The sequence below is a fragment of the Aedes aegypti genome, chromosome 3, assembly GCF_002204515.2.
Source record: "Aedes aegypti strain LVP_AGWG chromosome 3, AaegL5.0 Primary Assembly, whole genome shotgun sequence".
Classification (NCBI taxonomy): Eukaryota; Metazoa; Arthropoda; class Insecta; order Diptera; family Culicidae; genus Aedes; species Aedes aegypti.
In genome coordinates this window covers 135,638,607-135,651,268 of record NC_035109.1, presented here as the reverse complement: position 1 = coordinate 135,651,268, position 12,662 = coordinate 135,638,607, and the positions used below count along the sequence as shown (strand labels likewise).

Below are 12,662 nucleotides of genomic sequence, written 5' to 3'. Positions count from 1 at the left end.
GATCGCTTTTCACTAACACACAACCATCGTCTCTTTTGCGTAACATCTCTTTGAGTCTCATTGAATTTGCTCGATTGGAACCATGTTTCACGGTTCGATTGGAACCTTTGGTTTCAGAATTCGCACTTCTCTATAATAAACAAATTCTCTGGTAAATATCAAGTTTGATTGTAAACATGTGACGTAACTCCTATCGTACCACGAGCCTATGCATGCTATAAAACGTTTGACTTTTACTGTGCGCCCTGTTTTCAATTTGCCCGTGAGAAAGAGCGAGATAGCACCAACACACGGCGCACAGTAAAAGTCAAAAAAACAAAAGAATTTATGGCACGTACAGAGCTGCATATTTGTAACATTCGACACAAGTTGGCATTGAGTAACTTGAACACCAAGTGTGCATTTTATGGCAGTATGGGAGGAAACTAAAGTTTCAAAAAAAAAAATACCAGGAACTCAAAACTGCTTATTTGAGGCTGATATTTTGTACAACTCGTATCGCATATTGGGTTAATAGTCAGAAAATAATTATGATAGAAATTTCATTGCTATTACATAACGAGGCCCATTTATAATCTCAATGAGACTGTTATGCGGTTATAACACAGCGTAACAAAAATGACATTTCTGCGTGTCTCAAGGATCAAATTATGTGTCTCGAGAAGAGTTGGGGTTGCTGAATCTGATGCCATTTTTAGAAATGTTCCAGCACGTCACAATTTTTAGCTACAGGTCACCAAAGTTAGGCAAAACACTGATTTTATTGATGTTTACATAAAATTTAAAGCATAATTTATCAAACTTTCTTGTGATCTAATCCACTAAGCATGCTATTTTGCACCTCAACTTTCATTTTGGATTAAATTTGGATAAAATTGCGCAATTAAATTAAGATTAAACCGATATTTACGACATGTTTGCTGTCTCCATACAAAATTCTTCGTTTCTCTTATATGGAGAAATACAATACTTTTTTAAACCATTAAAAAATAAATTTTCCGCATCGAAAGTATTATAAACTTTGCTTATAAGTACTTTTATACACTTAAAGTTTGAGTTCTGTGGCAAATTATGCAAATAAATTGCCTTACAAGCTGGCAAACTTGCATGCAAGTTGGCTGAAATAGTCATTTTTTGCATTTTCAACAGCCAATATCTCAAAAACTGGACGTGCTATGATATTTTTGAAAACGGCAATGGATTCAGCAACCTTTAATTGAGTGAATAGCGGTATTTTGGTGCTGGAGACAAAAACGTGTTCCGCAGTGTAATTACCGATGTGACAAAACAACTTGGTATTTTTTTCGAATTTTCTAGAACAATATCACAGATTTCAGTAAGTTGATTGAAAGTATTTATCATTTGATGACTCTCTAAGGTATTTATTCCAATTTGTCAAAAATGTCGAATGTGACTGTTATGCAGTTATAGGCAGAGAGGCTCGTATACCTTCCTGACCACTAGATCATTTTTTTTTTTTGCAAATTTGTTCGAGATAGATAGGAATGACGTCGTCAAGTAGCTGTCAGTTTTCGGAATATATCACCTTCTTAATATAGTACACCGTGATTTAGCTTATAAACCAGGTTGGTATGACAGTGACCTGGTGATTACATCAATTCATCCATATAATCCTTCATCAAACTCACTAATTAGGGTTCATGCACAAATTTTGTCACGCTCCAAGGGGGGGAGGTGGTCAAGCCAAGTGTGACAAGCCTTACAAAATTTTCAGAGTTCTAGTACAAGAAGCGTAACAAAGGGGGGGAGGGGTCAAAAAAGTAGACATTAAGCGTGACATAATTCGTGTACCGTCCCTTAGACGGATAAAACGACGTATGCGTTTGCAAATGACAAAAGTAAGAAATTAATCAAAAAGTCTCCTCCAGTCAACTTTCGAATTTCAATCTTCAGCAAATGCACAAATAACACAGCGTAACAAAAATGACATTTTTGCGTGTCTCAAGGATCTTATGTGTCTCTAGTAGATTTGGGGTTGTTGAATCTAGTACCATTCTCAGAAATGCTCCAGCACGTCACAATTTTTAGCTACAGGTCGCCAAAGTTGTATAAAACACTGTTTTTATTGATGTTTACATGAAATTTAAGGTACAATTTATCATTTTTTTTTGTAATCGTATCCATCAAACATGCTAAATACAACTTAAACTTTCATTTCAGACATAATTTTATTTAAATTGCGCGATTAAATTTCGATTAAACCAATTTTTTCAACATGCTTACAGTCTCCATACAAATTTCTTAGTTTCTTCTATATGGCAGAATACAACAATTCCCTAAACCATCAAAAAATAACTTTACCGCATCGAAAGTATTACAAACTTTGATGATAAGTATTGTTATACACATAAAGTATGAATTCTGTGGCAAATTAAGCTAATATATTTCCTTACAAGCTGGCAAACTTGCATGCAAGTTGGCTGAAATAGTCATTTTTTGCATTTTCAACAGCCAACAGCTCAAAAACCAGACGTGCTATGATATTTTTGAAAACTGCAATAGGCCTATTCAAATGACATCTCAAATCAGCTGATCGGAAAGCACTTTGACATTTCTTCTATGAAAATAACAGGCCCGTGTTAGCACCGGTCCTTCACCGATATAAACAAATGCATAGACGGATCTGTCACATGAAAAGGCCTATGTATTCTGCAACCATAAATTAAGTGAATAGCGGTATTTTGGTGCTGGAGACAAAAACGTGTTCCGCAGTGTAATTTGACCGAAATTGTTGAAAGATTTAACAATGCAACTGGAAATACAAAAACGCATTTTTCCAGCAAAGATAGTGCTGGTGGTTACATCGACCATGCAAATATGGCCAGTACAGACGATGATCACACTGTTGAATACTGCACTGCACTCAAGTATCACACGAGGCGGGGTGCGGGCTGTTTACAACGATACACGTGATCGGAAAAGAATCACGCGTTGGTGAAAATGTTCAATATTTTTGCGCAAAACTCGAAATAAACGACAAATTATTTTGCGAAAACTTGCGATAGACCACTTTTAACGGTTTTTTTTTTGAGTGCAATTCTAATTAAATAATAACAATCGAGTAATACGCTAGTACGTGCATTGCAATCGCAGTAGCCATGAACTGCAACCCGAGAAGGAACGAAAAACACGCTCCAATCTTCTTCTTCTTTCTGGCGTTACTTCCCAACTGGGAAAAAGCCTGCCTATAACCAGGCAGGTATTCTTATGAGCACTTCCGCAGTAATTAACTGAGGACTTTTTTTGCCGATTGACCATTTTTGCATATGTTTATCGTGTGGCAGGTACGATGATACTTTATGCTGTGGCAAGTCGAGAAAATTTACTTTACCGAAATACCCTCGACTGGTCGGATTCGAACTCACGATTCTCAGGTTGGTCTAGCTGAAGAGCTACGCATTTACCGCTAGGACTCTCTGGGTCCCTATGTATACAATATTTTGGTGTTATACCCTAATTGAATATTGTCCACACCTTTATTTGATATTATTAGGATATTAAACTACCTTGAATTCAAATTTGAGCTGTCACTAAATAAACTACCGTCGATGGGGGTGACAATGGGTCTAGGGGGTGAGATTGGGTCAAAACGGAAAAATATGTTTCGTGAAATATTTCAGCTAATAACACTGATATTACTAAAATTAATAATTCATATGTTAGGGAACATATTATTGCACATAATTCATAACAATATACATTTTTAGAAATAGTAGTTTTTGTTTACTACATCAATAAACTTGTATGTTGAAACTAGATAAAATTTACAACATTAAATTTCTCCTGTACAAAGTATCACGCATGTACTCTAGCCGCTATCGTTGTATTGATAGAATGTTGAAAGTCTTTCATTACACATCACAGGTATTTTCCGGAATCTGTTTGATTTTCCCACAAAAAATCATTTTTTTTTCGGTACGATGTCTAAAACATTGCAAATAGGGGTGAGATTGGGTCAAACAAGAACGATAGTAAATGAAATTCCAAGTCCACTTTTTTGAGATTTTACGGTGCCTGGTGTTCTCTTTTTTCATTAAGATGTGTTTATTCTTTCTAAATACAGCATCTCTGAAACATCAAACAAAGCTACTTGAGTATTCCGTGCATTGAATAACAATTCAACGCATTTTGACAACTTCTCAAACCAACAACTGTGTTTCGTGCGCAGCAACATCGTAAATTTTTATCAAATGGGTGTTTTTTTTTCTAAATTTGATTATTTATCAGTGTTTTCATATTATAGAAACATCTCACGGAAGTACAAATGAGTTGGATCGCTGAAATACTGGGATTATGACGTCAACTTCTGCCTGAAATTTATTGATCGTGGAATGTCGCACCGAAATTTATCTATTTGCGAAGGTTTAAAATAATCACTGTTTCAGTACACCTTTGGGGAAACTAAATGGGCCTTATAGCAATGGGGATGAGACTTTGAAGACAATTTGAGGGAAAAACCAAGAAAATTTATGTAAACTTGACGATAAATGTTGGGTTTACATATTTTTTCTCATAGCTCTTCAATTTTCAGTATAATCTTTCTTTTAAGTGGGTTTATCATACTTGTGAAACATCTTAGATGTCTTTTTGTCTTGTTTGCATCGTTTTTTGTCAATATTTTTCAGTTGTGAATGGTTTTGAAGTTAAATTCTCAAAAACAAGTTATTTCAATTACAGTGACCCAATGTCACCCCCTCTATGGGGTGAGATTGGGTCATTTTTCATTCACTTGTGGTGCCGCTGTGAATTAATATTTGTCTTTAATTTTTTGAACAGTTGTTAATGTACCATCAAAGTACATACACACCAAATTTGAAGTTTATTGGAGTTAAATTGCGATAGTTATTCAAAAAATAAATCGCACATATCCCTTTTTGACCCATTGTCACCCCCAACGACGGTAATAATTTGTGTTAAGATTAAGATGGTTGAACGAAACTATTTTCTTCGGCATGCAGCCTGCAGTTAAAATGAAACAAATTGGAAAAATCATTCCCTGGACTTGCTTTTGCTGTTAAAACAAGTATGACAACAGACTGAAGCTATATACATGACAATCATGCTGAAACTGATTAAATGGCACTTGCATCAAGACAGGGTTAGATCTGAGATATTTATGGACGAATGTGCATGAAATTTTCACATTTTTTTTTCAGACATCACATGAATTTCAACATATATTTTTGAGTGATTTTTCCAATCACGAGTTCATCGTAGTGATTTATTTTACAAATTTGAAATTTGGCGTTTAAATGAATAAGGTGGACATCAAGATTAGATGAACATATTTTCACATTTCCATGTCTCTGAATGAACAATTTATATTTTATTTGTCAAAAATTTTACTTGAGTCTAGTTGTTTTTACTAATGGATTTGTGTATGGAAAAATTACTCAAAAATATATGTTGAAATTCAAGTAATGACTGGTATGCTGTGAAAATTTCATTTCAATGCGTCATTAAATAACTGAGAACTAGCCTGCCCAAGTTGACCATTTTTCATGGAAGATTGAAAAAGTTGATATGTATTGTCCAAACCTAAATATTCTAATTATCAGTAAAAAAAAATGAAAATAAAAGCCCATAATAGTTTAACAAGGCATCAAATATGTCAAATATATGATTTCCTGGGGCCTTTCTTAGCCGTGTGGTTAAAGTCCGCGGCTACAAAGCAAAACAATGCTGAAGATGTCTGGGTTCGATTCCCGGTCGGTCCATGATCTTTTCGTAATGGAAATTTCATTGACTTCCCTGGGCATAGAGTATCATCAATAGAAATATAAGAACGCTAGTAGCGCTGTTATCTCAAAACTGATTTTAAATATTCTTACCTTTAATTATGGTTTTTCATTGTTTGTTCAATGCCTTGTCATTGTTTATGGTTTTATAATTAATTTGACACTTTGATGCCCGGTACTCAGGCTGTCAGTTCGTGGCAAACTAGATGTTGGTAACACGAACAGCAGCGACATTAGCATTCTTAGGTTAATGCTTCTACTGTATCATCGTACCTGCCACACGATATACGAATGCGAAAATGGCAACTTTGGAAAAGAAAGCTCTCAGTTAATAACAGTGGAAGTGCTCATAAGAACACTAAGCTGAGAAGCCGGCTCTGTCCCAGTGGGGACGTTAATGCCAAGAAGAAGAAGATGATTTCAGCTATTTTAAAGAAAGTTTGAGGTTTTGGCCGACATTTGTTCTAGATCGAATCACTGTGCAGTGGATTGTATAGTACCGTCAAACGGAGTACCTATCTTCTATAACTTAACTTTGATAGTGCGGTACCCACAACATATTAATCGAAGTAACCTAATTTCTGATAATCAATTAGGTAAAATAAATGCAAAAGTGAAAAGTAATAGTACAACACTTCATGTTAGAGCTATTTTTTTCTGTTGGACGAGCGAAGTCAGTGAAAAGCTTAGTTGAAAAGTGTGAAATGAAACGTTGAGTTTAATCAGTATTCTAAGTTTCAAAAACAAACTGGTTTCGGTGAAATTTTACATATCCCCCTTTGACGCCCCGTAAATACTGCCGTGCTTTGAGGGTCAAATGCATTGGGGTTCAAAATATTGAACTGTTTTTCAATCGAACTAATTTAGATGTATTTTTGATTACACATGACCTTGTGAGAATTTTTATGCCAGAGAGGAAGTTTTACACTACTTGTTTTTGGCCACATAAAACCTTTCGATTTTGACAACGTACCGTTCGTTATAGGCAACATTCATTTTAACTACGTGCCAAAATCGAACGGCTTTTCCAAATTTGTTAGATTTTGGGCGGGTAACTTTGATAGTTGTTACTTACTGGACAGAATAACAACATTTGTGTTAATCAATTAAGCAAAACGAATACATTAGTGAAGAGAACTATTTTTGTTAGAACTATTTTTGTTGGAATTCAGCACTAATGAAACTTTATATTCTTTTTTTTTCTTCGTTTTTTTTCAATTGATAAGGTTTAAACATTTTTGGAATGCTTACAAACAATGTATCCTACGACCACTATTCAGTAAAGTTATGAAGAGATCCTCACTTATCCTTGATACCTCAATTTCGGTTGGAATTGATCATTATTCACGTAACTCCTTTGATACGAATGTATTACAGCCGCTGAAGAAGTATTAGCATAACGCTCTATAGAAGATATAATATAATATGTTTGTTGGAATCAAACACATTTAAGATTTAATATTCGAATATCGAATTTATGCATTTTTTAAAACGCCTATAAGCAATCTGTTTTACGATTACTATTTAGTTCTGCTATGAAGAGTTCGTCACTTACAGTGTGGAACACAAGCTCCAAAATATCGCTATTTACTTAATTCCGGATTGCCGATTTTATCCAACTTGCATGCAAGTTTACCAGCTTGTATGACAATTTATTTGCTTAATTTATTTCAGAATGCAAACTTCATGGGTTGAACAAAACCTAACAATAATGGTTGATGCTTTCGATGCTCAAAAGTAATTTTTTGGTGATTTAGAAAAGTATTGTATTTTTCCATACAAGAGAATCTAGAGTGCCTGTAAACAAGAGTGAAGTCATGTGCCAATTTTGACAGCTCAATTGGAACGCTAATTTGCATGGAAATGGCAGTTCGCCGCTGTTCCAATTTTGACATTGACGCCACTCTTATTTAAATCCACTCTGAGAGAATCGAACAGTGTGGAGGCTATAAGCATATGAAAAAAAAATCAATTTAATCTAAATTTAATCGTGTAATTTAAACCCAATTATATCTTAAATGAAAGATGTAGGTCTATACTGCATGTTTGGTGGATTAAATCACTAAAATGTTTGATGATTCTTAGTTTAAATTTCATGTGAACATCAATGAAACTAATGTTTTATACAATTTTGGCGACCTGTAGCATGAAATTGTGACTTGCTGGAACTTTCTGTGAACGGCATTAGATTCAGTAACGTCAAATCGATCAGAGACACAGAATTGAATTCTTGAGACAAGCAAAAATGTCAATTTAGTTATGCTGTGTTATTCTTGATAATAATAAATCACTTAAACTTAGTAGACTGTCTTTGTTTTTGAGATGGTAAATATATTGATGTTCAATATGATCACTAGAGTGATGCAAATTTTGAAATTTTGGCTCCCCTATGCTTAAACGATTTTAAATACCTATGGTAAATAGCATTCTTCCAAAGTTTGAAGTGATTCGGAAGAAATTTTACTGTGCACACGCCAGTTGAAGTTTATATGGATATAACTATGGAAAACGCCAATATTATGTGGTCAGCCCTCTATCTCTTCGTCATAATATTTTATATAAGCGAACAAATTCTTCTAATGTGAAATCCACCCAGCTACAACTTTACCAAAGACCACATTTTGATTGGACGTCAGGATAATTTGTTATTTATCGTCATAAAGTGGGTTTGCATGTAGCATGCTTCACCAATTGTTCGGCAGGCAACAGTGGTGCTCCTGGCTGGAAGAATAGATCAAAGTAATCCAAGCTACTATGTTCAACAGCAAAAAAGCAGTGTTGCTCACGGTGTACTAAATTAAGAAGGTGATATATTCCTGGGAGGGAGAAACCAATAAAAAATTTCTGTACGTCATAGTGAGCCGAGATTCCGCTGTCACGAACTGTCACTGTGAGCCCAGATCTCAAACATTGGACTAACATGAAAAAAGCGCGTAACTGATTAAAAAACATTTTCGTATTTCTTCAAAAGTGATAAAAATCGAATGAAAATCAATTCATGCACATAACGCGAGTAATGTCACGTGAGCACCATTTAATCTGATTGAACATAAAGCATTGAAAAACGCATCGTTCTACTTTATCCAATGAAAATGAATATTTAGTGCATAGAAAACTGTGGCCCTTTCTTCATGTTTGTCAGGAAAGATCGAAGGTGCACAACAAATCGAAACTACCGATTTTCTCGAAGCCTGCCTTGATTGTTGTTGGCAAGCTGGAGTTATCTTGCAGTTCAAAATAAAGTTGTCTTATATTTCGTGTGTAGTATCGGTGCCTCCCTCCCAGATATATTCCAAAAACTGACAGCTACTTGACGACGTCATTCCTATCCACCTCGAACAAATTTTCGAATGGTATATGGACATTAGGGCGATACAAATTTAAAAAATGTTTGAAAATCCAATCTCCCATATGCTTCTAACCATCCTTACCATAAAAATATGGTTCTGTGAAATTTTAAGCTTTCTAGGTGGTGATTTAAAGGTGGCCCAAAGACAATGTAGGTTTATATGGAAAATACTATGGAGAAATGTTGAGAAATGTTCCAAACACTCTAGTACTGTAATGTAAGTTGAAATTTATCATCCCATATTGAAAACTCACACATCAAAACTTAATGAAGGATGTTGTAGAAGAAACAAATCCCTTTTGAGCTTATTTTGTTTGGGATTTTTGTACATGTTTGCAGGACTAAAATCCCATATTAAGCTAAATAATAGCAAACAATTTCATGAATATCTCCTCTGCTATCCGCCGGATTGAATTTTTCTCTTCAGCAAAACGATGTGATAAAAAGTTTGTACTTACACTACAGTACTAGCGTGTTTGGAACATATCTCTAAATTTCTCCATAGTAATATCCATATAAACCTACATTGTCTTTGGGCCACCTTTAAATCACCACATAGAAAGCTGAAAATTTCACAGAACTATTTTTATGGCAAGGATGGTAAGAAGCATGTGGGAGAATGAATCTTCAAACATTTTTAAATTTTGAACCGCCCTAATGGACATATGGTACGATAGGAGTGACGTCACATGTTTACAAACAAACTTGATGTTTACATCAGTGAAGAGCTTGCCTTGTTAATTTTTTATGCCGTGGTGTTGCTCTGAAAGTACTTGAATGATCATCTCAGTATGATTTAGACTTTGTTATCAATACACCCGATTCTGTTTTTGCACGGATTTTTTTTTTACACGGCCGTGCAAAAAAAGTTTCCATACAAAATGTTTCACCAAAACCTTATTTTTGCATGAAACGTTGAGAATTGGTGTTACTTTTTTTGCACGGTTTTTGAAATTTTGAACTGAAAACTGTTTTTGCACGGTACGAATCCCCGTGCAAAAACAGAATTGGGTGTAATAACAAATTATCTTTACGTCCCATCAAAATATAGTCTTCGGCAAAGTTGTACCTGGGAAGTTTTCACATGAGATGAGTGTATTCACTTTTCCACAGACTATTATGACGAGCAGTTAGAGGACTGAACACAAAAGTTTTGCCTTTTCCATAGTAATTTCCATATAATCTTCAAATAGCGTGTGCACAACCAAATTTCTTCCAAATCACTTCAAATTTTGGGAGGATCATTTTCATCATAATTGACATCGTTTAAGCATAGGGGAGCAAAAACTTCAAAATTTGCATCAGTCTTATGATCAGGGCTGCCAGATGTAGAGATTTCTCTGTATTACACATATATTTTTTTCTGACACAGATTCAATTTGTATGGAACACAGATTTTCTTTCAACAATTTTTGTATGGACACAGATTTTTTTGTATGGGACACAGATTTTTTAACCTCGTGGATACAGATTTTTTATCAAACCATCTGGCAGCTCTGCTTATGATCACTCTCACTGACATAAGTAGTTCAACCTCAACTCGTTTTTATATCCTGTAAATAAAGAATAAAATAATATGTTAATCTGTCCACAGTCCGGGAAGTCTCTCTACTGCGCCAACTGCAGCCAGTACTTATAGCTCAGAAATACCGTAGGTACGAACACATAAAAGATACCAAGTCAAAAGGTAGAATAATTAATATCACTTGAGAAAGGTAGACATGACAGTCCTTTCCCCTTTAGAAACTTTCTAAAGACTCTTTAAAAGCCAAATACAGTTGCAACAACTCATACAACGAACAATCGAAAATATATCCAAAAAATTCCACGATCTTTAATACGCAAATTTGCTAATTCCATGACTACAACAAAACATTCAAATCATTTGATTTTACTGCTCAACATTACATTTGACAAATTCGTCAACACTAAAGAACAATTTCGTTCATCTCAATACAGCAATTGCTTCACAAAAGAACAACTATGTTCACAATAAACGACAATTTCGTCAGCTCTGAAGAATAATTAGGTTCAACTCAAATCGGCAATTTCACCACACTTTCAAATACAGATACAATTGGCAATTCGCCACCCCAAAGAAAATCGATTATCTTCAACACACGTTTACATGATCCTCGTCGCCACTTTTATATCCTGTAAATAAAGAATAAAATAATATGTTAATCTGTCCACAGTCCGGGAAGTCTCTCTACTGCGCCAACTGCAGCCAGTACTTATAGCTCAGAAATACCGTAGGTACGAACACATAAAAGATACCAAGTCAAAAGGTAGAATAATTAATATCACTTGAGAAAGGTAGACATGACACTCGTGAGGTGCGCTGCTAACATTATTCTCTTTTTTTGGTAAAGCTTCCAGTCTTCTAGTTATTGAGCGTTTTGCTTAAAACCAACTGTCTGTTCAAGCCGATCAAGCAGGACAAGAGTGTGTGTCTTTGCTGCACTCATATTTCGCTTGATTCCAGTCTTGTAGCGCATGTACACGGCAAAATGGCAAAAGGTTCGAATGATCGCACCTCGTTTTCTCCTACCGCGTCGACTCGAGTAGCAACACCTACACTTACCACGCCAAAGCGTAAATGTTGATAAACGTTTCTCCTCTATAGACGGCATTCACGCACGACTTCTGGATACAAACCCAATGCACAAAATTCAGCAGTACAGTAGCTCGGAAAGTGACGAAAATGATGACCCTCAGAACAAACACTCGGCCAGACTTCCTCCGTCCAAAGAACTGCTGCGAGTTCCAACAACCTCGGACGCACCAGATTCGGAAAGCGATCCCTTTAAGCACCAAGGCCGGGTCCGGTCCTTCGCACATGAACGCGGCATTTGGGCCAGCTACGTCTTCATAGATTGTAGACGCAGACCAGAGAAGGTGAAATCTGTTTAAGGTTCTAATAAATTAACGTTTTGCTTTCAGACAACGAAATCGATGCATTTGATGATCTGCAGAATCAGCTTATTGAGAAATCGATGAAGGATTTAGATCTGGAATTGAATCGAGTTGACAATTTACATCTTAGTTTGACCAAAACGTTCGTGTTGAGACATCACAATATTGCGGCATTTGTTGAAAACATGCGATCGGCCATTAGCGGAACCAAAAGGTAAACCATCAATCCATGTTTACATGTCCATTCATAAAATAATATAAATAATTTATCTTGTCATTAAGGTTCAGAATATCACTATCCGACCTTGCCGTTTACACGAACGAGGAAAATACCCGAACCTTTCTGGCCGTTAAAGTGGCCGATCAGAGCTGTGGACCATTGAGCTCCCTGGTGGAAAAGTTGGACACCAGCATGAGGGAGTACAAATTGCCAACATTTTACAAGGATCCCTCCTTTCACATAAGTCTTCTGTGGTGCCTTGGAAACCGACGGCAACTTCTGGACGACAATATGCCCACCCTGCAGGAGACGTTCTCGGCACTCTATGAGGAGGAGTACTGTGATATGAACATAAATGTTAAGATGTTGAATTTCAAGTGCGGTAATAAATATTACTCGTTTGATTTGTTGTAGGTAA

The 12,662-nt window shown here is 35.7% G+C and overlaps 1 protein-coding gene across 1 annotated transcript; it reads left to right on the top strand.

Annotated features, from left to right (window-relative positions):
* Positions 1-11,671: 11,671 nt before the first annotated feature.
* LOC5571455 (U6 snRNA phosphodiesterase) lies at positions 11,672-12,662 on the top strand. The gene is made up of 3 exons (XM_001659657.2): positions 11,672-11,986; positions 12,052-12,238; positions 12,307-12,662. Exons 1-3 carry the CDS (start codon positions 11,770-11,772, stop codon positions 12,656-12,658), a joined length of 756 nt encoding a protein of 251 aa, XP_001659707.2. The 5' UTR covers positions 11,672-11,769; the 3' UTR covers positions 12,659-12,662.